Source organism: Halichoeres trimaculatus, unplaced genomic scaffold (assembly GCF_033239565.1).
Source record: "Halichoeres trimaculatus isolate MK-OKI-2021-1 unplaced genomic scaffold, fHalTri1.1 fHalTri1_scaffold_10, whole genome shotgun sequence".
In the NCBI taxonomy this organism is placed as follows: domain Eukaryota; kingdom Metazoa; phylum Chordata; class Actinopteri; order Labriformes; family Labridae; genus Halichoeres; species Halichoeres trimaculatus.
In genome coordinates this window covers 31,435,976-31,460,170 of record NW_027437187.1, presented here as the reverse complement: position 1 = coordinate 31,460,170, position 24,195 = coordinate 31,435,976, and the positions used below count along the sequence as shown (strand labels likewise).

At 44.5% G+C, this 24,195-nt stretch overlaps 1 protein-coding gene across 1 annotated transcript in view; it reads right to left on the bottom strand.

Moving 5' to 3' along the window:
* Positions 1 to 24,195, bottom strand: part of immp2l (inner mitochondrial membrane peptidase subunit 2) — a 166,111-nt gene continuing 141,916 nt past the window's right edge. Inside the window, exons 4-6 of the mRNA XM_074678152.1 lie at positions 21,914 to 21,979; positions 6,633 to 6,735; positions 1 to 533 (exon numbers count right to left, since the gene is read on the bottom strand). Coding sequence (XP_074534253.1) covers positions 408 to 533; positions 6,633 to 6,735; positions 21,914 to 21,979 — 295 coding nt within the window. The 3' untranslated portion in view covers positions 1 to 407. The remainder of the gene's footprint in view (positions 534 to 6,632; positions 6,736 to 21,913; positions 21,980 to 24,195) is intronic.

The following is a 24,195-nucleotide window of genomic DNA, read 5'->3' as shown; positions in this document are numbered from 1 at the left end:
TCTCTTGTTTTATTTAACCAACAGTCCAAAGCTAACATGACTTTATATGAAAAATAAATCACAACAAATCAGAAAACTATCACAGCAAAAATGATAATTCAACAAACAGTTTTGGCTTTATTTTTTGGTTGTTTTTGCTTTGACTGAGTTCTGTATGGTCCTGGTGATGACTGGACTCTGGCTGACTTCCTGGCTTCTTCAATTAAGAATAATGGACCAGTACAATCAGACTGTATCTATTTTCAATCAGTTATGACATTTTTAAAAGACATATCAGAGCAGTTTGAGTGAATTCCCAAAACACTGAACATGGCCGTCATCCCAGAAACATCACATTTCAGTTTTATTAACACAAACAAATGTGTCTCTGAGGGTGTGTTTGTAGCGTCGTCTTCTCCCTCTGGTTTTTATCCATCTTCCTCCTGAGTGTCCAGAGGTCCTCGGTTTGGGGGGAGACACGGTTTGATTTGCTGCCAACGATTGGGGGGCCAGATGATGTGAGAGGCCCGACCGTGGAGTAGCCCCACGGACACCTGGGAAACAGGTAAGAGAAGAGTTGATGGCTCTAAAAATCATCCCTAGCCTATTTGACAGAAAATTGTGCAAAGAACTGTAGTGATTTTGAAAATATCTGCTTATTTTATGATTAGTGTGACCGGGTGCTTACAGATGTGGGACAAGGAGTGTGTTTGCGGGACAATGAGGGACATGGTACTAAAATGCTGAAACATAGGCTAAATTTTTCAATAATGTCCATCTAACACCGAAACATTAATAATTCTGAGACCAAGTGTATGATTGTATGACTAACATTAATTTGATTTGGTTGCAAACAGTATGCACTTTGTGTTTTTTTTTCTCCCTTTAATGGATTTTTTTTTTCAGTTCAAAAGATAAAGAAATGCATTTTGTCCACAGTTTTTACTCATAAAAACTTTAAAAAAAGTCTACTTTTACAAAGTTAAAAAAAGAAACCACAAGTTTCTCAGAGCTTGTGAAATATGGTGATTTTATAGAGGGATTATCAGACTACGTCATCATGAAGATGCGCACGCATCTTGACCACAGAAGCAGTGTTTAGATCCATTCATTCAGTTAGCATTTTTTAAACTCTAAATTCTACCTGTTATCAGCATAAAAATGTACGGTTGTTCTGTGATCAGTTTTTCAGAAAGGATACTATACAACAGCGGCAGCGTCTATCAAGTTTTGACCCTCACAGGGTAACTGGTGTTTTGGAGTTAATAGCGACCATGCTAACTGGTGACTCTCAGCCACAGTATCAGTGATTAACGGCCAAGAGTCACCAGTTAGCATGGTCACACTTTACACTGAAACACCAGCAACGTCTGGGGTGAATAATTAACCCTGGATGTAGTTTTCTGGTTCTTTTATTATGAATCGGGTCTCACGCAGGGTTCACGCGGGACGCCCCGCGCGCAGAACGGAAGCACCGTGCACAGCAGTTTCGGATCGGCGCCGAGGTTAACTGATGTAACTGTTCACACAGTCTGCGCCACGCTCTGGAGCGCCCCACTCCGCTTCTCTGTATTTGTTCCGCGAGCTGCGCACGCCGCAAGCGTGCAGACGGATACGTACGATCACTGCCCAGCTGAGTCGATGTCTGATCGGCGCGTCAGAGCGCAGCAGAAAACGCTTCATGTGTGAACAGCCAAGCCTGTGGGAACTAGACTTCAGACTCAGCAGTCTGTGTGCTCTTTTTGGTCTGGGAGGGTTTCTGATTTATTGACACATGTTTACGTCTCTGTCACAGTCCGGTAAGTGTCCACGGATAATGAGTCTTGAGCATCGAGTGACAGTTGTGTTTTTAAATTGCTCTCTGGGTACACACTGGATTTCTCCGCTTAAAATGTCTGACCACCTACCTAATATCTGTCCATTTGCTGATCTTTTCTGTCCACTCACTGCTATTTCACGAACATGGGAGCCGTTTACCATCCGTATAAGTGTTAGTATTTAGTTTAAAAATGCGTTTCTTTTTTTTTTTGGTGGTTAACTCCCCCACGTCAGTTGACAAACCTTTATACTCCGCAGTGCTTCTGCACCCAGATCTCGTTTCCTTTTTCTATGATGAATTTCATGTTTTAATTTTCCACCAAAATCCTCATTTTGGTGTCTAAGGCTTATACCTTTGTTTTTTTTACGTCAGTGGGCAGAGGTAAGGTGATAGCCTTCATTCAGCAGTTGGATGAAAATCATGCTTTCAGAAAGGAGACTGCTGCACTTTGGAGAGCAATGGCCTTAAATCCATTGTCTCAATTTGTGGGACTTGGGAAAAGTGATTAATTTACATTTGATGTGAGCAGTGAGTTTCACACTGTTGGTACAGGAATATGTTCACTGTTGTGAGTCACCAGCTCTGTAAACATATGGGAACTCAGGAGAGCACATATTGATTAAAATCAAGTAAAAATGTTAGAGAAAAGATTTTTTTGGAGTAGTTGCTCACAACTTGCTGTTTTATTTTAAAGTATTTGGCCCATCTGCTATGATCCTTTGATTTTATTGGAGGATGAGGATTAAAGATGGTGGAGAGCTTCACTCTCTGTAGTGAAATGCTCATTTGGAGGATTTTAAACCATCTGCTTTACATTCACACGCGGGTCCAGAGAATCACAGACATCACCAGCAGAGATAATTAAAACTGGCAGAGTGACAGCCCAAGATCTGCTCGCTTACTGTTGTCCAACACCGTCCTCGCTGCATCAATTAGAGCTGCTTTGCATAAGGTCGAAACACACACACTCACACACACACACACCAGTAAATGTCAAAGCCTTTTAACGACGCCTGTTATCACTGGAAAGCTGGTGTCTAGATTGAAAAACCTCAGCGCTGTATTCATCTCTGTCTTCAGAGGAGCCTTCAGACAGCAGGTGTGCTCCGACTCATCAGGTGAGACCAGGCCGGCTGCAGACAGATGAGGAAGTGTTTGACTTTCAGGTATCCTGCTGGCTCAGGCAGGGCTGAAGCCTGAGCTGCAGATCATGATCCAAAACCCCAGTTTTAGTCTTCCCCATCACCTCCTGACTCCTTTGTCTGACTGCCTTATTTACATTTCATATGAAGCTCTGAGAAAGCAGACATCTTAAATGAGCTCTGCTCACTCTCTGGTATCGATCCACAATCGCAATCACCTCCTCTGCAGATGTATTGTAGTCATTTTGTGCTGTTGACTCAACAAAAGTCGGATTTATTGCACATTTAAACCCTTGAATGGACCATACGTCCCACAGCGAGGGATCTACTGACATGAAATGTTCACTCCTCTCTGTTTTCTTTCATTCAATACTTCTCAAAGTTATACATTACAAAGGAAAAAGTTTCAGCTCCCTACGAAACAAAACACAACAAAACACATCACAGCTCTAAGGAAAGTAGAGAGTACGACTTGAGAAACACTGAGGAAAACCGGTTTCGCTCAGGCAAAATGGCAAAATCTTCTCATCAATGAAGTATTTCATGATAATTTAAAAACATTTGAGAGAACGTTGGGTTGAAATCTCCAGTAAAGTGGGTTATGCTTTACACTGAAACATCGATCAGTTTTGCTGTGGCTTTAAAAATCTGTCTTCTTGCTTTAGGTTGAACATTTCGAATGTTTTGAATCCTCTAAATTCAGAGCTCATCTCCTTCCAAGTGTTGATGCAATAAACCACTGACTAGAAGCTGAATGTCTTCCATGCTAACAAGCAAACTGTAGTGTGAAACAGGACATATGCTGTGTTTTACTCGGAACTGGGAAGTCAGGAGTGGAAGTGATGCCATCTCCGAATTCAGCATTCCAGTTGCCAAGTTGGAAAAACTTGCCTTGCAATATTTCTGTACATAAACATCATATAATACTATAACTGGGAACTCGGAAGGTGGTGTGAGGAAATTCCAACCTCGTTTCCACTCAGAACTCGGAAATTCCGACTTCCGAGTACAAACTGAACACAGCAATAGACTGGTCCGTCTCCTTCTATGGCGTCATTTTTATTGTATGGATGTTGTCTCTTTCATACTGCCCTCTAGTGGTCTGGTTGTGCAGTGCAGTTGCAGCTCCTCACAGGAGTTCAGGTGGTAGTGGAAACTAAGGGCGTATTCAGACCTGGACTGTTTGGTCCACTTTAAACGGACCAGGGTTCGTTTCCCATGCCGGTGCGGACTTTCCATGCAGGTGTGAATAGTCACAAACGAACCCTGGTGCGGACCAAACAACCAGACGAGACCCACTTTTTGAGGTGGTCTCGGTCCGCTTCCAAACGAACTCTGGTGCGGTTCGTGGTTCTCCGGTGCAGGTCTGAATACAAACCAAGGTCCATCCGCACTAACTACAGGATACATGCGCCTTTTGGGCCTGTAAAGCCACCGTAACCTAACCGTCTTTGGTTCATACCTGATCCTCCGTCTTCTGTTTAGCCACACTGTTGCTAGCATGTTGTGGGTCAGGACACACAGAGCATAGCGTCTCCTTGCTGCGCGCATTCGTCTTCGCTGTTCCAAAACTTGAAACGGTGTTGTTAAGCCTTCTTTGAAGGAGCTGCTCTTGAAACTGAAAATGATTTTGCAGCTCTAAATAAGAGCACAAACACACGTTTACCTCCATTTCTGGGTCTGTATTCTGTGTGCCACCCTTTGTCAGTGCTGTCCAATGAGAGCACTGATCGTCACACACGTGGATGTGTTTACAGAATATAGTACACTTGCAAAAAGTACAATCTGAATATGAACTGCACCAAACGAAAAAAATTAAGTCCACTTTTAGTCCGGACCAAACAAGTGGACCAAAGAACTTTTCTGGTCTGAATACAGCCTAAGACATTAATGCGCCACAGAAACTGTTTAGTTTCTTGGAGAAAAGGTCCAGGATTCCAAAGTTCCTGGTCCTTTTTGTCAAGGACCAACAGTACGTTTCTAAACCCAGCCTGGATTAAGACTGTGATGAAACTATTTTACAATGTTTTAAACCTTGAATGTGAGAGACGTGATTTCAAAATGTTGTAGCCATTGGTTGTTCTGAAAGTCTTCAATAACACCAGAAAACTTCTGCTCCGGAAATTGACTGATAATTGAGACTGAACAGACACGCAGGAACTGATCAAAGCCAGAGGTTGAACCAGGGACTCAACTTCACGAGGACTGTGGCCTCTGTATACCAGCCACACCCCTTAAACCGTTTCTGTTGTGACTTTTAATGCCTGAAACTGTGCAAACGTCAGATCAGATGAAAAAGAAAACAGTCTTCCTTATTACCTCTACCAAGGAGGTTATGTTTTTGGGAGAGTTTGTCTGTTTGTGAACATCATAACTCAAAAACTACCAAAGGGCCCTTGATGAAATTTTCAGAATATATTCCAAATGGGATAAAAAAGAAATTATTAAATTTTGGAGGTGATCCGGATCACCATTTCGATCCAGGATTTTTTTTTAAAGGATTCTTTATCATTGTGAGATAGTGCTTTTCACCATATGTGTATATAACTCCATTATAAATAGTCTGATTGTTTTGCAAAACAATACAAGACAAGGTCACCATAATTTCTGACAGATGTAAAAGTACAATCCAGATCCTGGCAATATTCTGGATACTAGGATCCATGATATGAAATATGTACTGGGTCATCATAATTTTCAACACTGTCAGGAAACAAATTATCGTACAAACCAGCAACTAACACCAAAGTGTAGCAGTCTGTTGAAAGGAAGTAAAACATTAAAGTAGGACTTTTTTGCCAACAGGGGGAGCCAAAATTGAAAAAAAAAAATGACGTTGCTCTTTCTGGTTTTGAAAAAAATACTTTCCCCCCAACATTCAGACTTTTTTTCAAACAAAGTACAGTTAGCATTGCTTTTCCTCACGGTAAAAGAGAAGCTCGAGTTGTAACAACCCATGAATCTCAGCTGCATCACTGCCCACACGAGATAGTCTGATGCTTTCCTTTTTCTCTCTGCAGAGCGAAGCTGCAAACTGCTGCTGCTGTGCACACAGAAATGTCTCTGGAGTGAACTGTAAATCCAGAGAGGCTGTGCAGAGCTCCGAGCCCACGTGCTCTGGGTTTCAGATCTGAGAGGATTTCCTCTGATCTCCTCAGCTGGATTCCCCTCAGCTCGAGATCCTGGTCTTCTGTCTGGCCTGAAATGTGCTCTCCATAGCAAACAGCACCTCCTCTGCTTAAAGTTTCATACGGCTGCATCTGAGAGGGCCAAACTACAAACAGCACGCAGAGAGGACGAGTCAAAGCCAGGATGTGAATAATGTTTCTGCACCAGGGAGACGAGGCAGAGCGGGGTTAATGAAATCTTTATGTTAGAGGAGAAGACGCAGACTTAGTCAGAGCAGACAAACAAACAGCTTCCATCTTCTGCACTGGCCTCACCAGAAACGCATCACACAACATCTAAATGCATCTTCAGTCCCCATCGGCTCAGTGTAAAGCTTTGCTCAGGAGCAGATGTGGGTAAACCCCTGACCTCTGGCATGAAACACACAAACATTCACATTTATTTATCCTGGCTTTGCCCTCAGCCTTTGTCCTTTCTCAGCCTGACTCTGCTGCTTGAACATGAAATACCAGCAGGACACACGGGGGTCAGATTGTTTGAGCCACACAAGGTTCAGGTCTTACCGGTCCAAAGCTGTTGCTGTCCAAACTGTGTCCATGATGATCCCCCTCGATCCAGAAGTGACCGTCTGGCACCCGGACGTATCTGTTTTTGTATCCCAGAGTCCTAAAGAGACAAGAAAAAGGAAACAACCTGCAGTTTTTGTTTATCCTCCTCCAGGCAGAAACTGAACGATGGTCACAGGTCTGAAAGATTTTATTCAAAGGCAGACTTTTGTTCTGCACCTAAACAACAAAATATCCCCTTTCTCACTGAGCGCGGAGCTCATTATACCAAAAATAAGCTTCCTCTAATGATCTTGATATGTGTTTTTATTTTTTTGCATACTTGATGTCATTAAAACAATGATACATACCTTAATTTTTTAGACAATATTGACAGATTTTTCCCTTCCTTTTTTTTTTTTTCATTTGTCCCCACCACCCATACAGAATAAAATACATACATAACCAATTAATACTCATAGGATCGTAGTATCACAATAATGGATAAATGATCCATATACATCCTTAAATTGGGTTTACATTCAGAATGTGTATTTTCATTATTTATATATTGTTAAAACAGAGTATATCACAATGATAAAGATAATAGACGAACCATGTACATGGATATATGTATAAACAAATGAATAAATAAACAAATAAATATTAATAAAATAAAAGTAAAATTTAACTTGGGAGAAGTTTAATAAAACAAATAATAATCAATGCATGTCCCAAATAAAAGCCTGGACTTCCAGTAGAAGTATTCCAGTATCTTAACTTCACAACAAACAAAAAACTACTCAAGAAATTAAGAAAGATTTTTTGTGCTTTGATTTTTATTTCATCAAACTTAACTTGGTTAAAATGATTGAAGACCCCAGTGAAGTCCATTGTCCATGATGCATCCGATTTACACTCCTTCGTCTCGGATGTTGCTCAGAATCGGTGTCATGTGGGCTCTAACCTTTTTTTATTTCTCAAAAAGGTCCTGGCTTGTTTCTTCTTTGTGAGTCAGTAAATTCAGCCGCTGTTGCTAAATCAATATTTATGTATCCAAGGCCTCTTCGGTCTGCCACCCTCCTGGACCAGCGCACACACTCGCATTAAGAATTGCAGACAAATTTCCATTTAAAAAGTCACTGAGACTATAACTCACAATGTTCCCCTGCTAAAGGATAAATCAGAGCGGGAACGGGCCTATAACCGTCTGCGGGGATGATGAAGGGCGTCGGACCTTCTCCTCATAAACACGATGACCTGAGAGGAGCAGCTACTGGAGGAGACAAACACCACCTCCTCCTCCATGTTTATTAGTCTCAGTGTGTCCTCAGATCAGATCTTTGTTACAGCGATAAGGCGGGGACAGGAAGAGACGCCTCAGGGATGATTTAAAGCCTGATGATTAATCGTAATGAAAAGAAAGAGGTAATTGTGCCGGAGATTTGATCCCGCATCAGCGAGCACCTTCAAGGCAAATTTCTCCTCAATCTTGATTTTTGTCTTTGACACTATCAGGGAAACTGAAGCAATTATTAATCTGCCCGCCAGGAGAATTAAACCTGCTCCACACTGTTCAGACTCTATACCAATACCAATTTCACGCCCCTTTATGTTGTCTATATGAAGACGAGCCAACGTGAGACATATGCTGATTGTGACCTCATTGGTACATATCTCAGGACTCTACCAGTTGAACCAGTTTATATCCTACATGTTTTTAAAGACAGACACAAAGCACCATGTATCGTCACTGATGCTTGCTTTATTCCGTTCCACTAATGTCTTTGCTGCTGCTCTGCCTGCCTTTTAGTTTCATGTATACGCACACAGTTGAGTGAATTTGGTTTATTTTAAATCAGCCAGTGTATTTAGACCATTTACTCAAAAAAAATGGACATCATCTTGCTCGGCTTGAAGTGAGGTCACCACGAAAACTGCTCCCCCTGGTGGCTGGCTGCAGTATAGGTCAAAAATCCATCTCCCCAGTCATTCCAGATGGGCTGTGGTCAAACTTTAAAAAATTAATACGCCTCATAGAAATATTTCTTACATCCCATTGTTTGTGGTGATTCGAAGATATCATTTGGCTGTCTGTATCCAGGTCATATTTTTTCTGAAAAGTTTTGTTTCCATTGATTATTAGAGGTTAAAAACAAGGTTTTACGTCACGTTTAACAATGATTGGCAGCTGCTGTCTTGTGAATTTGTTTCAGGGATTGTAAAATATGTCAAGAGGAGATTAGACTCTCAAAAGAAAAAATAACAATCATTTTTGTCACCTGACTCCACTCAGATTCTCTCCGAGTCTTTCATAGCCTGTACTTGGCGGTGCCTGTGACGGGGGTATTTTGGCTTCAAAACTGTACAATGGTAAATGGCGGAGCCACACTGTCCACTCTATATACAGTTTGTGGTTCAGACTGTTAAAAAATGGCTCAGAACCTGTAAAGTTGGTTCATATCTAGAACAAAAAAAAAGTTGGTTACAACTCTCAAACTATGAAGTCATCAGTTGGGGGGTCATATTCTGTGTTGATAAAATGAGCAGGAAGTTGAGGTAACGCCCTCTCACTTTGGTTCTGCTTAAACTGGTATTAACATTAGCTGGCTGGTTCCCTGGAGCCTCAAGGTTCTGAGAATCCAGACTGGAACTGGTTGCATTGGCATTCCACAAAAGCATGTGGAAAGGCAGAGTCACCCTACCAAATATAACTTGACTAAACACTGACTGGATCTGTGTATCATTGTGACATGTAAATGATGTGAAAAGTATGAATTAAAAAAAAAAAAAGCAATTAAATATGTGATCCATCACAACTAAAAGGGCTGGGAGAAGTTTGAAAGTGATCTTGAAGAAGTTTCTCTTCCAGATTTAAACGTGATTGGGAATCACACTTCAAAATGAGATTATCACCACCAATATTGCTGGTTACTTCTGAGCGTTCAGTTCGGGTCGATCAGGATCAGATTGAACTATGGCCCATCTAGTTCTCTATGACAACACCACGCCAGCTGACGAAGTTTAGTATTTAGAAGAGATAAAACACCAAGATCTGTATTTTTCTCTGCTTAACACAATTTCTGTGATTAATTTTGTAGTGATGGTGGACACAGGAGCCTATTGTCAGACAGTAAAAGGACAGAAGAGCAGAAGAAAGATAAACAGGAGAGTGATACAGCCTGAGCTAAAGGCTAATTAGCCTTTTAGTTGTTGTCATGTTAGCCTACAGATACGTCAGAGCACCAGGCTGCCAATTTTGCAAACATATAGCCAGCTGCTACAATGTTAGCTTGATGTCACGTTTCAAACTGTGGTGCTACGTAACTGTTCTGATAAATACCTTACCCTGGTGTGTTGTATTCTTTAAAAAGTTGAACAGAGAAAATTTCTTTCGATTTGACCTTTAATTAATTCCAAAACAAACACATGCCTCACTATAAGTAATTTACGACAGTGTGCGGAGACTCCGGGCCAGAAGGTGGCGTGATTAATCCCACTTGTTTAATGCCAATCTGCATTGACTATTGTAATTCCACATCTAAACATGATAAACAAGAGCAATTTGTAAATGATCATATCTTCTATAATTTTGTGATTGAACTCATAAAAACTTTAGTTTTGTGATTAACTGTGATTAACTACTAAAACTTAGACATTAATACTGACAAACTACTGACATTCTTTGATTAGTCCTAATGTAATTATCTGACCAATTGCAATAAACAACTGTAGAGTAGTAGAGTAGCACATTAAACTACTCTGCAACTCTGTGGTTTATTGCTTTAACTACAGCAATTCTATGACTAATCAGGATTAATTACTGCTATTCGTTAATTAATCTTCATTTAAAAAGTAATAGTTGGACAGCCTGTATACTTTTGAGTCATTAAGTCTATCTGTAGACAAACTTAAGAGAACAGACTGCCTTTAACAGCAGCAGATACACACCAAAATAACAACCACACACAATGATGCTTCAGGGAGCTTACAGATGGTACAAATTTGCTCATCATGGCCGTCTGAAGACCACAATTTATTTTTACTGAATCTAAACTGAGCCTCAGAGTCCCACACTGAGGAGATGAAGAGGATATTTAACCAAGAGGAGTTGAACACACACACACCCAGCTCCTGTTACACACAGTCTTAAGACGATTAAACCTGCTCTTACCTCTGAGTGTGTGTTTGTTTGTCGTCTCTCTGTGTGAAGTTTAGCTGCTTTGGTTCCTTTAGAGGGAATGTTTGTGTTTTTTGTGAGCGTCACTTTGTTTGAGTAGGAGTGACTTTTCATGTCAGCGGTGGCTGCCTCCTGCTGGAGCGGGGCCTGTATAATGGTTTTACAGTCATATAAACTTTATTTATGTGTTACCATTAGCTCATTGCAGATGCTCCTGTGCCGCGCTACAGTCAACACTCCCACTCAGCTCCCTCCCTCTGAGACGAGGGAGATTTATGCTCAGTGTAGGCCTCACTGTTTGGAGATGAATCTGTGAAACAATCCTCTCTCTGCGCCTGCTGTTGGTTCTGAGGAGGGGACACGTTCTGGCCCGTGTAGCCGAATTAAAACCTGAGCTGTGATTCATGCAGACCTGGCCCATGTAAGACAACACAACCTGACAGCTGGCGTCATCAACCTCAGCCTCTGCAGGAGGTGTTAATTATTCATCCCCTCCCTGGACGGTGACCTGTAATCTGCACGGTGGCACCAGACAAACAGCTGGCGGGATGAAACACATGCTGATGGTGTGTTATGATATGGCGAACAGTCCCCCTGGGTCTGCGGCTGACACTCTCACGGACGCCTCACATGCTGCTGCAGATCTGAGACCTGATGTGTTTATTGGTTGTCTTGGAGGCTCGTGTTTTCAGTCTCTGGGATCGTTCCCTGTCTCTGTACGTCTCTAAAGCTGTGTTTTGACAATAGGAACTATCCTGTTTTTACTTTGGCTTTTTCTCAGGAACTACGTACAGTTCAACTGTCGGAACCAGGATAGTAATACAGTAATCGGGTATGAATTTACCCCTGAAAACAGCCCTGTATAGGGGGGGTAGTACTTTCCAGAGGTCCAGGAATTTTGACAGAGACACAGATAGATGTGTCTCTGTCAGTTCCCAGTGTAACTGTAAAGGGTGATCCCATTAACTGGAGACCTTCCACTGAACATGTCTGTGGTACGATGTTTCGCCACTCATAACAGTCTTTGGCTTTTTGAAATGGCTTCAACTGGCCACAGTTTTGCTACTCACTCTTTTCTGTTTTCAAGTGTCAAGAAATCTATCTACAGGGCAATAAATCACAATCAAAACCAGCACAGGCTAAATATCCACCATGCTAACTGGCTAACTGTGGTTCTACACAGCTTGTCGGCTGTCTCACTGCCATCTACTGGTCTGGAGGTGATTTGCATCTACCTGTTTTTTTTCTCTGAACATTATTGTCCTGTTTTACAAAATTTACCCATGTCTTTGGCCCTGTGGTCGAAACACAGACATGACGCACCACAAAAGCAATCCTGGGAAATGTCTGAACAGATACTAAGAGTTCCTGGGCTCTCTAGTTGATACACAGATTACAGGTTCAGACCATTGACTGTATACAGAATTGTCAGCTTGGCTTCACCATTTACCATTGCACAGTTTTGAGGCCCAAATACCCCCGTCCCAGGAACCATCATTGGCAGCCGCTGTGAAGCCAGAGTCTGCGCAGTAGAGACTGTGAGGGATTCTGGGAGAATCTGAGTGGAGCCGGGTGACAAAAAAATAATTAGTTATTTCTCTTGCAAGTCTAATCTCTTCTTGACTCTACCTCCCAATATATTTTACAATCACCCTAAAAATTACTCAAGAATGTGACGTAAAGCCTCTTTTTTAACCTCTTATAACCAATGAAAATGCAAGTGGATCCAAGGCAGCCCAATAATGTCTTCAAATCACCACAACAATCGGATCTGGGTAACATTTCTACGAGGTATTAATTTTTTAAAGTTTAACCACAGCCCATCTGAAATGACTGGGGAGATGGAATTTTTTTTTTTTTTTTTTTTTAACCTTTACTGCAGCCAGCCACCAGGGGGAGCAGTTTTGTGGCGATCTCACTTCAAGCTGAGCAAGATGGGTTTTTTTACAGTCTATGGTTCAGACTTTAAGAGTCAAGAAATTGGAAAGCTCTTCCTGAAAATCAAAGAAGGAATTTGGTTGGGATGCTGGTAAAGCTTCTTTAGCCAAACAATGGGGCAATCAGAGCTTGCGTATTGCAAATTGGAGCCTGTTTGATAACCCAATTAATGTTTTGGTAATTGCTGGCTGATTTGTTGTTTATAGGTGACAGTCTGGGGCCAAAAAGAGGGGTAGGTGGTATCAGTAATGTTGATAAACTGTAGCCTATGCCAAAGGTCTGCATAGCCCTGTTCCAACACAGAGGCCTCTGTTGGACAATGCAGTAAAGCTAAAAACTGCAGTTCTTCAAGAGTCCACTAGAGGCTTTCTGCGAAACACAACCGTCCAAAAAGGCAGATATTTTACAGCATTAACAAACATGTTAACTGCCTGATCAAAAAATTTCTTCAATGTAAATAGCTTATTTCTGAAGCAGCACCCTAGTGGGGTGATTTTTTCTGTTCATTACTCTCTTTTTTTTGCATTTTGCCCATATGAGGACAAATGGATGGCATCTGGTAGCTGTCTACAGGAAGGCTTAAGGCCCGCCTCTTTACCTCAGCATTGCTAATATGGTCTCTGTTTCTGATAGGCTTCAAAACTCGATCAGAAACAAAAGCGTGATGTCACTTAGACTGTATCTGCATCTTTTAGTCTACAAGCTTGATGTGCACCTCCTCTAAAATGTAATTTTGAGTTGAAAGGATGTAGTTCACAAACCCTGTGACCATTTCAGAGCAGAATTTGTCTGCTGGAGTCCTGAAATAAAGTTTTATTTCTCCTTCAGTGTGAGATCTGTGCGTTTAAGCCAACTTCTGCAGAGTACTTTCACTGTTCAGGCTTAATGTTGGCTTGAAATTGGTCTTGAATTGCATTTAAACTGGCATTAAGAACACATTAAGGTTAGGTTGTGAAGAGCTATTTTTACTCTCGATGTGAGTGCAGGGACTGTGTGTGTGTGTGTGTGTGTGTGTGTGTGTGTGTGTGTGTGTGTGTGTGTGTGTGTGTGTGTGTGTGTGTGTGTGTGTGTGTGTGTGTGTGTGTGTGAGAGAGAGAGAGGGAGATGGAGAGGGAGTCATGCTCTTCTTTCTGGATTTCCTGCAGGAGGAGGGAGCGGTGCTCGGCTCTGTTACTTGGCGTCCTCGTGAGGAAATGAGCTGCACGGTTCAGATAATGAGTCTCAGCAGGAGAGCAGATCAGGCCGGAGCTGCTGGCTCTGATACAGCAGCTCCTCTAAAGACTCACCGTCTGATTGTCAGATGTTTTTTTTTTATTTATAACAGACCATCGTGTTCTCCGGTTGTTTTTCTGCACATTTCATTTTCACCTTTTCATCAGAACACGACACTTTGGCACCGACTCTTCAAACTCTGAGCCCAGCTAACTTCTCACTGTCTCTGTGTTGTTTTTCTTTTTTATCAGAAGCTCACAGATATTACACGTACAGTTAGGGTAATAATGTGTGGTTTATAAAGGCCCTTTCTGCAACTCAGGTGTATTTTGTTAATTTTCATAAAGCTTCTCAGGATGTGTGTTGTGAAGAATTATATTATTTCAATGTTTCAAGTGAACTTTTACAGTAAGCGTTTGGGTTTGGAACACAGTATCATTTTCTAGTATCTTTTTTTCTTTCTTTCTTTCTTTCTTTCTTTCTTTCTTTCTTTCTTTCATTTTTTTCCCCTTTTTTTGTTGACAGCATGTAAGCCATGCAGTTCACTGGATTATTTATTGGCTGTTGATGTCTCTCACATAATTCTTCCTGTCTTGTTGACCCCACCCCATCACTAATATGATATATTTTTTTGTTATTTGTCTCATGTCCCATTTGATTTACTCTCCAAAATAACATGATCAGCACTTCTGGCATGGCGAGAAAAAACTAGGCCAATGCACAAATAGACAATAATAATAATAATAATAATAATAATAATAATAATAATAATAATAAATCTTAAAATACTTAAGTGCCCAGTCACAATGGCCATCTGTTCCGTGCCCAAGCATGCTTCAACCCTTTGGTCTAGTTTATTTGGCCAGTGTGACCGCTCCACACCCTACTCAGGGGTGTTTTCTGTGTTCATCAGTGTGCTGACTCTAATGAGATTGCGCCTCTTGTAAACAGATGCTTCATGATGATATAGACGGGACATACGTGTGTCATATTACCACTTTATGACAAGAGGCAATAATGCCCATAGACTGTGTATAGAGTGGACAACATGGCTTTGCCTTTCACCATTATACAGTTATGAAGCCAAAATACTCTCGTCAAAGGCGCTGCCATTGATAGCCAATGTGTCACCAGAGAGTGTGCAGTAGAGACTTGTGGGGGATTCGTGACGTGACATAAAACCTCGTTTTTAACCTCTTACAACTAATAAAAACAAAATTTTTCCGAAAAGAGGACTTGAACACAAGGCAGCCAAATAATGTCTTCAAATCACCACAAAAAATTGGACGTGAGAAACATTTCTACCAGGTGTATTAATCTTTTAAAGCTTGACCATATCAGGACCACCAGTTTGTAAAGTTTCTTTTGTTACCTTTTCGCTCATTTTCCACTTCCTGTTTCATTTTGTTAACTTGTGTCTCTTTCTTTTTTCAGTTCCTGTCAAGCTTCTCCCACACTGCTGATCACCGGGCCCCTCCCTAATGTGTTTCACCTGTGTCTTATTTTCTGGGCACTCCCTGTGGGTATTTTACCCTGGTCTCCCTTTCACTCCCTGCCAGATTATCACAAGTAGTACTTTGATTTTCCAGCGTTCCTTCGTATCTGATCTCTCGTGTTCTGACCCTTTTCTAGCTTTCTCGTTGACCCTCTGCCTGCTGATTTTGTACCTCTGCCTGTGTTTGGATTTCTCGTGTACCGACCTGTTTTTGGATTAAAGACCTGTGATTGAACTCTGACTCCTGCGCCTCGAGTCCTCCTGTCTGTGCCCTTGACAGTATAATCTGGCCAGATATGGACTCGGCGGAGTCAGAAAAACTCCGTGCCGCTCTGGAGTCTCAGGGCCGGTGGATTCACCATCAAGAGGAGCAGCTCGACTCGCTTCGGCAAGAGGTTCGGGAGATGGCGGGTCGTCAGGAAGCCCTTCTCGCCTCTTTCGGAACTCAAATGAACACGCTGGCGGAGCAGCTGCAGAAACAACTTTCCTCCTCCGTTGCGAGCCGTACGCCGGATTCACCTGCAGCCGCTCCACTACCTAACAGTCAGCCTCCGTCTCCCTCACCCGGCTCCAGCCGTCTTCATCTGTCTCCCCCGGTGAGGTTTTCTGGAGATTCTGGGGATTGCCGTCCTTTTGTTGCCCAGTGTGAGTTACACTTCGAGTTTTCCGCTGACTCCTTCTCTTCAGGGCGCGCCAAGGTGGCATTTATGATCTCCCACATGACCGGCAGAGCTGAGGCTTGGGCAACGGCAGAGTGGAGCCGCCGATCTCCCTGTTGTGACTCTTACGAGGACTTTCGTGAGACTTTTTTGCAAGTTTTTCAGCATACTCACCCTGGTCGTGAGGCAGCCCGTTCCCTGAGTAAGCTTAAGCAGGGAAAGAGGAGAGTCTTGGATTATGCTGTTGAGTTTCGGACTGTTGCCGCGGAAAGCGGCTGGAATGAGACAGCGCTCACCGACGCGTTCTTTGGGGGTCTTTCCGAGACCCTCAAGGACCACCTAACGCCGCTGGATCTGCCTGTGCGTCTGGAACCGATGATCGCCCTGGCATGCAAGGTGGATAAGAGGCTGTGGGAGAGGGAAAAGGATAAGTCCCGTGAGCATCCGTCTCCTTCTCTGCGTCCAGAGTGGGCTGCGTCTGGAGCGTGGCGGCGTCCCGCGTCATCAGCCTCCCCGGCTCCTTCGGCTCCTGCTGAGGAACCCATGCAACTTGGAAGGACAGGACTTTCCCCTGAGGAGCGTCAGCGGCGCATCCAGGCCGGTGTGTGTTTATATTGTTCCCAACCCGGTCATTTCCTGGCCAGTTGCCCCGTGAGGAAGACGGGCGGAGGAGGAAAAGCGAGACCCATCCTGGTGAGTCAAACCTCGGTCCCTTCTTCCACCCCTCGCAGACTCACTTCTGTTGAACTGAAGTCTCCTTCTCTCTCTCTTAGCCACCCAGTTCTAATTGATTCTGGAGCTGACGCTAATTTTATGGACTACGGTTTAGCAGAGAGACTGAAATTATCTCTGCTGCCTCTGGAAACACCCCGTGAAGCCAGCGCCCTCGATGGCCGCCTTCTGTGCCAGGTGACCCACTACTCTTCTCTTGTAACCCTCACATTCCCTGATTCTCACACTGAAACTATCAGTTTCCACTTATATCAGGCCCCTTTACATCCTCTCATTCTTGGTCACCCATGGCTTTGCTTACATGATCCCCACGTGAACTGGTCCACTGGCGCCATCACACAGTGGGGCTCCAATTGTGAACCCCGCTGTTTTTCTGCTCCTGTTGTACCTCAACCTGAGGCTGATCCACCCGTTGATTCTGAATGCCCTGACCTGGCTAAGATTCCCCCCTGCTATCATGATTTGAAGGAGGTGTTCAATAAATCTAAGGCCTCTACCCTTCCCCCCCACCGCCCTTACGACTGTGCAATTGATTTGCTCCCTGGCGCTGCTCCTCCCAAGGGTCGTTTGTACTCTCTCTCTGCCCCTGAGACCCGTGCTATGAATGAGTACATTCAGTCTGCCCTCAACTCTGGCCTCATCAGACCCTCTTCTTCACCTGCAGGGGCGGGATTTTTCTTTGTGGAAAAGAAGGACAAGTCACTCCGCCCATGCATAGATTACAGGGGGCTGAATGACATCACGGTTAAGAATCGCTACCCTCTGCCCCTCATCTCCTCTGGCTTCGAACTCTTGCAGGGGGCAAAGGTGTTCACCAAACTGGACCTGCGTAATGCGTACCACCTGGTTCGCATCAGAGAGGGAGATGAGTGGAAGACTGCTTTTAATACTCCCTCTGGACACTATGAGTATCTGGTTATGCCCTTTGGACTTACTAATGCCCCTGCTGTCTTCCAGGCTCTTGTAAATGATGTTCTCCGTGAATTCTTGAATGTCTTTGTATTTGTGTACTTGGATGACATTTTGATTTTTTCTCCTGATGAAGCCACTCACATTTGCCATGTTCGTTCTGTGTTAAGGAGACTGTTAGACCACCATCTCTATGTAAAAGCTGAAAAGTGTGAATTTCATGCGACCTCAGTCTCTTTTCTGGGCCTCATTGTGGCTGAAGGACAGGTTTCCATGGACCCTGCTAAGGTTAAAGCTGTAGCTGAGTGGCCCACGCCCAGTCAGAGAAAAGATGTTCAGAGGTTTTTGGGCTTTGCTAATTTTTACAGAAAGTTCATTAGAAATTTCAGTTCTGTTGCTGCCCCCCTCCACTCTCTGACCTCTTCCAGGGTGCCCTTCTTCTGGTGTGAGGCTGCTGAGCGAGCCTTTCTGCGGCTGAAAGCCGCCTTTGCCTCTGCTCCCATTCTGGTGCTGCCTGACCCCAAGCTTCAGTTCGTCGTCGAGGTCGACGCCTCTGATTTGGGCATTGGAGCAGTTCTTTCCCAGAGGGCGGTGAGAGATAACAAGTTGCACCCATGTGCTTTTCTCTCTAAAAGACTCTCCCCTGCAGAAAGGAACTACAGCATAGGAGATCGGGAACTGCTGGCGATTAAAGTCGCCTTGGAGGAGTGGCGACATTGGCTGGAGGGGGCGGAGCTGCCGTTCTTGGTGTGGACGGATCACAAGAACCTTGAGTATCTCCAACGAGCTAAGAGACTGAACTCCCGACAAGCAAGGTGGGCCCTATTTTTCACACGTTTTCGGTTCACCCTCTCTTATCGCCCAGGTGCCAAGAACGGCAAGCCAGATGCCCTCTCCAGACTGTTCTCACCAGACTCTAACCCCAAGACTGAGACCCCTATACTCCCTGCCTCCTGCTTCCTGGGCGCCGTCACCTGGTCCATTGAAGAAGCTGTCAGAAGGGCAGCGTCCTCAGAGGAGGTTCCAGCAGGTTTGCCACCTAACAGACTATTCGTTCCCCCCCAGCTTCGTGGCCAGGTCATCAGCTGGGCTCACTCCTCCAACTTTGCTTGTCACCCTGGAGCACGGCGCACGGAGTTCATCCTCGGCCAGAGGTTCTGGTGGCCCAACGCTCGGAAACAAATACAGGAGTTTGTGGATGCCTGTCCTGTCTGTGCTCAGAACAAGACCCCCCGAAGACCCCCGGCTGGACTGTTGCGCCCTCTTCCTGTGCCTCGTCGTCCCTGGTCGGACCTAGCTCTGGATTTTGTTACGGGTCTCCCACCTTCTCAAGGTAACACCACCATTCTCACTGTAGTGGACAGATTTTCCAAGATGGCTCATTTCATACCTCTGTCAAAGTTGCCCTCGGCCAAGGAAACGGCTGAGCTGGTTTTGCAACATGTTTTCCGTCTCCATGGTCTCCCTCTTAGAGTGTTGTCCGACCGGGGGCCGCAGTTCGTGGCACAGTTTTGGAGGGCTTTCTGCCGCCTCTTGGGGGCCACAGCCGACCTGTCCTCAGGTCATCACCCACAGACTAACGGGCAGGCTGAAAGGGTAAATCAGGAGCTGGAGACTGGGCTGCGCATTCTCGCCTCTCAGAGCCCCACCACCTGGAGCAACAGACTTCTCTGGGTGGAGTATGCTCACAATTCCCTGCCTACCTCCTCTACTGGCATGTCTCCTTTTCAATGTGTCTACGGGTATCAGCCTCCTCTCTTCCCAGCACTGGAACCTGAGGTTGGAGTTCCCTCAGCCCAAGCTCTGGTTCGTCGCTGTCGTCTGGTCTGGCTACGAGCACGTCGGACCCTTCTACTAACCTCAACTTCCTACAAGCGGTCTGCTGATCGTAGGAGGACACCTGCCCCTGTTTACCGCCCTGGCCAAAGGGTCTGGCTTTCTACTAAGGATTTTCCCTTTGGGCAGGCCTGCCGCAAGCTGTCTCCTCGTTTCGTGGGGCCCTTCCCTATTACCAAGGTAGTAAACCCTGCTGCTGTCAGACTCAAACTTCCCCGTACCATGCGGGTCCATCCAACCTTCCACGTCAGCAAGCTGAAGCCAGTCAGGTCCAGCCCTCTGATGCCTGCTTCCAAACCCCCCCCTCCTCCTCGGATTCTGGATGGCGAACCAGTCTACACAGTTCGTCGACTGCTGGCTATGCGCCGACGAGGGCGGGGTCGGCAGTACTTGGTGGACTGGGTGGGGTACGGTCCAGAAGAAAGGTCCTGGGTCTCGTCCTCCAACATTGTGGACCCAAACCTCATCAGAGACTACCATCGCCGGCACCCACAGGATCCTGGGCCGTCAGGAGCCGGCCTTTGAGGGGGGGGTACTATCAGGACCACCAGTTTGTAAAGTTTCTTTTGTTACCTTTTCGCTCATTTTCCACTTCCTGTTTCATTTTGTTAACTTGTGTCTCTTTCTTTTTTCAGTTCCTGTCAAGCTTCTCCCACACTGCTGATCACCGGGCCCCTCCCTAATGTGTTTCACCTGTGTCTTATTTTCTGGGCACTCCCTGTGGGTATTTTACCCTGGTCTCCCTTTCACTCCCTGCCAGATTATCACAAGTAGTACTTTGATTTTCCAGCGTTCCTTCGTATCTGATCTCTCGTGTTCTGACCCTTTTCTAGCTTTCTCGTTGACCCTCTGCCTGCTGATTTTGTACCTCTGCCTGTGTTTGGATTTCTCGTGTACCGACCTGTTTTTGGATTAAAGACCTGTGATTGAACTCTGACTCCTGCGCCTCGAGTCCTCCTGTCTGTGCCCTTGACAGACCATAGCCCATCTGGAATGACTGGAGAGCCAGACTTTTTTTTTTAACCTATACTGCAGCCAGCCACCAGGGGGAGCAGTTTTTGTGGCGAACTAAATGTGTATCGAGCAAGATGATGACCTTTTTTTCAATCTATGATTGTGCCTGGTTCATATTTGAGGGGTGTGACTGCAGTCCATTACGACCAGAGGAGGAACAGCGCTGTAGGAGGCCAATTGTGATTAGGTATGGTATGGTACGGTACAGATGGTCAGTGTGGCCGTGCCCTTAGCTTATCGTCCATATAGTTCTGCAATACTCCTCCAGAACACATGAGGGCAGTGTTATCTGGGTTACTGGTCCCACTAGTTTCTGCTTGCTTTTTCACTGTATTTCATGTTTCACTAAAGCTGACGGAGATGGGCGTAGATGGACGTAGATAGACGTAGATGGACAGAGATGGACAGAGATTCCAGAAATGTAGTAACTACAGGAAACACAATCCCACTCTGCAGACCAATCTCGGAGCTTGAGACATTTAGAAGAAGGTACGTTTCAGGTTGTGAAGGTTACAGAGTTGATTCAACACAGAAGTATAAACCATGTTTCAGTCACCTCAAGCGTTTTGACCAAAGTTACTTGTCACTCCTCAAATATCAAGCCGTAGCTAAATTTCAACTTATTTCTTTAAAGAATATTTTCTCTCAAACCTGTCTTAAACCGGTTAAAGATCAGTTTTTCTGGCTTGTTGAAGGTCAGTCTGACCCCTAAAGGACTCTTACCTCACAGTGTTTTTCCACCTCTTAAACTCTTTCACTGCCATTGACGTATATAGACGTCATTTCAGTGCGGAACATTGCCCGCTAAAGAACAGAAAAAGGTAGTGACAATCTTTTTTTCTGATGAAAGAAGAGAGTCTACTCTTTATTTCGTAGTTTCTGTGTTTACAGAGTCATAGAACTCAATATTCTGTGGGTCTTGAAAGATAGGTCAAAATGCGCTAAAACGGCTGGCAGTGAATGAGTTAATTTAAGACTCCCTGAAGATGAATCCACATTTTACATATCTCTAGCATTCCCAGCAGTGAAGCGTGAACATTTAGGGTCTTCTCGCTCTGCATGTTTCTCTCTGTGAGTACTTAGTGTTCGCTCAGGAGCTGAGCAGTGATTTATTTTTGCCACCAGGTGATGCCAGTTAATCTGATTAGACATCAGCGTGATGGAGTGAACCTCTGCCGAGTGATGCAATTCAACTAGAGGCGAGCTGCTGTTTCCTACAACCTCAGGAAAGCGTCAGTTTATTAGAATAAAGCTGAGAAATAAAACATATGAGATGGTTTATCAGAGGCAGAGAGAGGATCCGAGAGGGGGGGCGGGCTCCTACCTGATGAAGTCTCCCTCCAGGCCAATGACCCGCTTGATGATCTTCTGCTGGGGGTTCCTGGGGGACCTGAGGAGGTAATAAACATATAAAAGGCTATGAGCATAAAACCCGAACAGGAAAACACAGCCAAATAAAAATCATACAAGCGTGAGACGGTAAAGTGTGTAAACAGATCTGTTCAGGGACGAACTGTCTGAGGCTTTGGACCTGAATGAACAGATGGTTTTAAGGATTAAATACTCCTCTGTAGACCTAGTTTTTCATTTCTGGTTAAAGCCTCCATCTCTCCTCTCCTTTAAGGGGTATTTTGTGCTTTTTCTGTCATTATTTGAAAGGTCAGCGTGATGGAAACAAGAACTGTGGAGAGTAAAAAGTAAAAGTGAGGGACGACATTCACCAGATTCAAGTCAGGAATGGTCATCGATCGTACAACCAATATGTAGGATTGATTGGCAAGTTCCCCCTTGGATGTGACTCTTTCCTTTACACGCAACTCCAGACAGTTGTCATCAAATTGACTGAGGCCGATTTGAACAATATCGTGAAGCATCTCTGGTTTTGCTAACTGGAGCAGTGCTAAAGTGATACGCAAAGGTTTTCACAACTTACGAGATCGGGGTTACCAAATTTTGCAGCCCCAAAATGGCAGTACCAAAGATCGGGGAACCCTTGCTGTGAGAATACACGCATAGGTCAATCCCTAAACAAAACTGCAACTCAATGCATTTAGACATGTAGACATGGTCAAGATGATCTGCTGCAGTTCAAACTGAGCATCAGAATGGGGAAGAAAGGTGATTTAAGAGACTTTGAAAGTGGCATGGTCGTTGGTGCCTGATGGGCTGGTCTGAGTATATGAGAAACTGCTGATCTACTGGGATTTTCACCCACAAACATCTCTAGGGTTTACAGAGAATGGTCCCAAAAAGAGAAAATATCCAGTGAGCAGCAGTTCTGTGGGACAAAATGCCTTGTTGATGCCAGAGGTCAGAGGAGAATGGACAGACTGGTTGGAGCTGGTAGAAAGGCAACAGTAACTCAAATAACCACTGGTTACAACCGAGGTCTGCAGAAGAGCATCTCTGAACACACAACACGTCCAACCTTGAGGCAGATGGGCTACAGCAGCAGAAGACCACACCGGGTGACCCTCCTGTCAGCTAAGAACAGGAAACTGAGGCTACAATTCACACAGCAACACCAAAACTGGACAATAGAAGATTGGAAAAACGTTGCCTGGTCTGATGAGTCTGGATTTCTGCTCCACATTCAGATGGTAGGGTCAGAATTTGGCCTCAACAACATGAAAGCATGGATCCATCCTGCCTTGAATCAACGGTTCAGGCTGCTGCTGCTGGTGTAATGGTGTGGGGGATATTTTCTTGGCTCACTTTGGGCCCCTTAGTACCAACTGAGCATGGTTTAAAGTCCACAGCCTACCTGAGTATTGTTGCTGACCATGTCCATCCCTTTATGAGCACAGTGTACCCATCTTCTGATGGCTACTTCCAGCAGGATAACGCTCCATGTCATAAAGCTGGAATCATCTCAGACTGCTTTCTTCAACATAACAATGAGTTCCCTGTACTCAAATGTCCTCCACAGTCCCCAGATCTCAATCCAACAGAGCACCTTTGGGATGTGGTGGAACGGGAGATTCTCATCATGGATGTTCAGATGACAAATCTGCAGCAACTGTGTGATGCTTTCACGTCATTATGGACCAAACTCTCTGAGGAATGTTTCCAGGACCTTGTTGAATCTATGCCTTTATCTTCTAGGGAAGAGACACAGCGATACAATCAATTCCAGAGGGGTCTTTGCTGCTGCTCTCCCTACATTGTATTCTCATGTATGCTCATGAAAGAGGAGGGGAGGTGTGCTCTCCCTTCCTCAGACTTTCTCATTCCACTTAGGCAGTTGTAGGGGCAGATATCTATGGTATCCAGATGAATCGTGAAAGTGGTCACGACTGAGGTACATTTTTAGCACTTTCACGCCTTCGAGGTAGCCGCTCGTTCCTCCCTGTCCGTTTCTACATCACAACTTAAAGCTCGGGTAAAACAACCCTCTCATCTTCCTCATATTTCTCCCTTTCATCCTCTTCTTCTTTTCTCATCCCTCCTCTTCGTTGCTGTGGGGATTCAGGAGGATCACGAGTGACTGACAGCTCGCTAAGCCAATTGGATTTCCTCACAGCCGCAGAGCTGAGCACTCATTGGACGCTCCCTGGGGAACTGGAACGTATCGATGTGTGTATTAGTGTGTGTGTGTGTGTGTGT